The 4,070-nt window shown below is 42.3% G+C and overlaps 1 protein-coding gene across 1 annotated transcript; it reads right to left on the bottom strand.

Moving 5' to 3' along the window:
• Positions 1-2,791: 2,791 nt before the first annotated feature.
• On the bottom strand, positions 2,792-3,721 carry LOC128399765 (olfactory receptor 4Q3-like). The gene has a single exon (XM_053361488.1). The coding sequence runs from the start codon at positions 3,713-3,715 to the stop codon at positions 2,792-2,794; it is 924 nt and encodes a 307-aa protein (XP_053217463.1). The 5' UTR covers positions 3,716-3,721.
• Positions 3,722-4,070: the final 349 nt, after the last annotated feature.

The following is a 4,070-nucleotide window of genomic DNA, read 5'->3' as shown; positions in this document are numbered from 1 at the left end:
ACATGTGCACTCTACACCTGAGTTTCAACCCCTGCCTAGTATCAACCCATTTTAGTGTAACTAACAATGCAAGCAGTAGCAATTTGTGGGAAGGAGTGATAATGCTTACCTGACTTTCCATCACTAGAATCACTGTAGCTTACTGGGAGGGAGAGGAGAGTGGAGAGGGGCCTGGCAGGTCAGTGTGGTGCAAACAAACCAGCAGAACTGCCAGAATGCATCAGCAGAACTACTGGTGCATTGGTACCATGCCATGTTCCTTGCAGTCTTTCCCTCTCCCATCTGGTAGGCCATAGTGAAGCTGGTGGAAGCTCAAATAACCAATCAATCAGTTTATTACAGTCAGAGACCAGGAAGCTCCCTTCTTACCCACTCTGAATGCAACAAATAAACCATTTCAGAGTTAGAACTTCATTAGAATGTGTTCTTACAGTCACACATATACCGCATTTTTCCATGTATAAGACTAAGTTTTCCCCCTAAAAATAATGTCAAAAATTAGGGGGTGTCTTATACATGGAGAGTGCTGAGGGTGGATTTTCTTAAACCTGAGTCCCCCAAAATAGGGGGCATCTCATAAATGGGGGCATCTTATAGACAGAAAAATACGGTTACTTAGGCATGCAAGGACACCGCCAGAGCAATGCTGCATGTCTGGGTTACTGAGCACACTCGGTTCCAAATCTCATTTTTGCAATAAGCAGATATGCCTTCTCACTAAGTTCATGTATCCAGTACTTCAATGATCTAGTGCTCCCACAATGAAGCCCTCACCTCATATCCAGCAGCTTGAGAAGATATTGGAACCCCAATACAACAACCTCCGGTGCCACCTCAATGGTATCTTTCTTTCATTCAACATTCTACTCCTTTTCTCACATACCTTGTTCTCAGTCAGCATTGATCTGCTTTAGGGTGCCCTCCTGTGTTATTGGTCTCCAGAGATTGCACTGCAAAAGTGAAGAAAGATTCAGAAGAAAAACGTTAACGCTAAAGGGAAATAGGAGGAAAAAAGGAAAAAAATATTACTAGTTTTCTATGATTTCTTTATAACATGACCAACATCAGGGCTTGAGGGCAAGGAATGAATTACCTTACACAAGCGTTAAGTGTGGACTATCAAAACAGAATTCAGGAATCCAGATTCCCAACCTTTGCCAAACACAAGCATAAGACCAAAGGTCAATCTACCATCCAATCTTCTTACAGCAATAGGCAGGCAGATGCCTTCAAAAGCTCAAGGACAGCATAATGGGTTTCTCAGCTTTGTTTGAACCTACCATTTCATTTTAAACCCTATTTTTCTTTCCCTCTATTCTAGAGATCAGCAAAGCCTGTTCATTGTAGCAGCTCAGAGTATTCCTCACGCAGGGCTACTGGAAAAACCTCCAGACTGTAATTTGGAGAACTAGATGTAACCATTCATTGCCTTTTTCTGCTTCCAGTACTGGACACCCAGCAGTCTCTCTAACTATGGAACAAAGTATCCTGCAGTTTCTCTCTATAGTGGGAGTAGAAACACATCTATAATATTTCAGGAGCTTGTGATTATACTCTGGGGGGCAAGGGGCAGATCCCTGGTCCCTTTCGGAGACTTTTGCCAAAAGAGTTTATTGCTGAATCAATCATAGAGGAAGCACTAGGAGCCAAAAATCTCAAGTCCCTTTTGTCTCATGTATTTCACAGAAAATTTAGGAAGGTGGCCAAAATCCAAAGAGACTGCCTAATGCAATGAATATAACTATGCAACAACAAACTCACAGTGGTGCTATGCTATCTGGAATATCAAAAAGTTGGCACAGAAGACTGAATCTCTATTGGCAGGATGTCCCACAGGACTGGGCTGATGACTGTAAAGGCTCAATTTCTCATTGTTGTAAAACAAGACTCATCAACTCTGGGAAAGACCAAAGATGCTCCTGCGTCTTGTTGGAATAAGATAGCTCCAAGGCAATTGGACCAATGATTCTTAGCCTAATACAACAATACATTGTTGCCTAGTTGCAGCAATATGTGGATATCAGAGCATCACCAGAGCAAGGGTTACCCAGGGTTCCACTCAGAGATTGGGACATTGTGCAACAATACATTTCAGGTCTGTTTGCTCCAGACCATTGCAGTTACACTGTTCCTAGCTCATCAGTGAGCCTGGTGCTCTAATGCAAACTGAATTCTACTTTTGAATGTTATATAATGAAAAATACAACTTTACCAATATAATTTTTCAAAGAAGACAAACAACTTTATTAAACAAATAAAATAATGTCATTTATAATGTTTTTAAACCATGAATATGCACAACATTTTTGTCATATCAACAGTTCAAATACCATTGCATTCAAACAATAAGGTAAGAATGGCTAAGCAGTGGTCCTCTGAATATTGTTGGACTACAATTCTCATCACAGTAACCATGGGCTACACTGGTTGGACACATGTCCAACAACATCTGGAAAGCCACAGGTTAATAATAATAATAATAATAATAATAATAATAATAATAATAACAATAATAATAATAATTCTATATTTCATACCCCATCCATCTGGCTTGGTTTCCCCAGCCACTTTGGGTGGCTTACAGCACATAAAATATTCCTGCCACTACCAGGAAGGCCCTCTGCCTGGTTCCCTGTAACCTCACTTCTCGCAGTAAGGGAACTGCCAGAAGGCCCTTGGAGCTTTATGAAAAGCTTATCAACCAACCACCCATCAAGAAAGCAGGAGAGATCTGGGAGTTATTAACAGATACATGTTTTGGGGAGAGAGTTCAACTTTCTCCCATCACAAATCAATGGGAGAAAATGCACTGGTTTTTCAACTGGCCCATAGCCTTCTTCATGTCCTGATTCCTGAGAGTATATATGATAGGGTTGAGTGCAGGGGTGACTACAGTGTAGAATGTGGAGGCCATTTTGTCCACACTGGTGTTGGAGAAGGGTACAAGATAGACAAAGAGGCAGGGCACAAAAAAGAGGCTGACTACGGTCAAGTGAGAACTGCAGGTCGACAGAGCCTTCCCTCTACTCTCCTTGAAGCGGCCTTGTAGGCTGACCAGGATGACACCATAGGAGATTAGCAAGATAAGGAAGCAAACCAGGGAGAGGAGGCCACTGTTGGCTGCCATGAGTATCTCAGTGACGTAGGTATTGACGCAAGCCAATTTGACCACCTGCGGAACATCACAGTAGAAATTGTCCAGTTCATTTGGTCCACAGAATGGGAGTCGGAGGACCAGGATGAGCTGGGTGGCAGAATGGATAAGACCTCCAATCCAGCAGGATGCGAGAAGTCTCATGCAACGTTGGCGGTTCATTGTAGTTGTATATCTCAGTGGGTGGCAGATAGCCACATAACGATCATAAGCCATGAGAGTGAGAAGCAGCATCTCGCTACCCCCAAAGAAGTGAAGGAAGAAGACTTGGGCCATGCAGCCTCCATAGGAAATGGTCTGGCCATAGCTAACCAGGTCTGCCAGCATTTTAGGCACAGCCACAGAAGCCAAGGAAGTATCAAGAATGGATAAATTAGACAAGAAGAAGTACATGGGGGACAGAAGGAGGCGGGGCTCTGCATGTACAGTCACCACAATGAGGAGGTTGCCCACAAGGGTTGCTGTGTAGCAGGCAAAGACCAGGACAAAGAGAAGGAGCTGGATGGAGTGGGAATGGAAGAGACCCAGGAGCACAAACTCAGTGACACTGGAAGCATTCATGGAGATGGCTGGGCCTGGGCGGGAGAGAGGCAAGAAGGTGTTAGTTACTATTGGCACCTCTAGACAATCTATTCCATACTATTCAAAGACAGCACAGAACAACTCACTATTGTGATCTATAAGTATTATAATCAAAAATAACATCATATAATTATATTCAGTAAAGTTAATTCATTTTATTGCATTGCACAGGGACATATTATTACAACATATCTATTTAATGGATTATAACACAGAATAAAAACTCAATTAGACAGGGCATCCTCAAAGTCTTGCAACATATTACTTGGATTATATGGATACTATTATATACTAAGCAAATCAGGGAGATTCAGTCAAGTCTTTTCTGCCAAAC

This window comes from Podarcis raffonei, chromosome 13, assembly GCF_027172205.1.
Source record: "Podarcis raffonei isolate rPodRaf1 chromosome 13, rPodRaf1.pri, whole genome shotgun sequence".
NCBI classification, from domain to species: Eukaryota; Metazoa; Chordata; class Lepidosauria; order Squamata; family Lacertidae; genus Podarcis; species Podarcis raffonei.
Note: the sequence above shows the minus strand (reverse complement) of the source record. Positions and strands in the feature narration are given on the sequence as shown.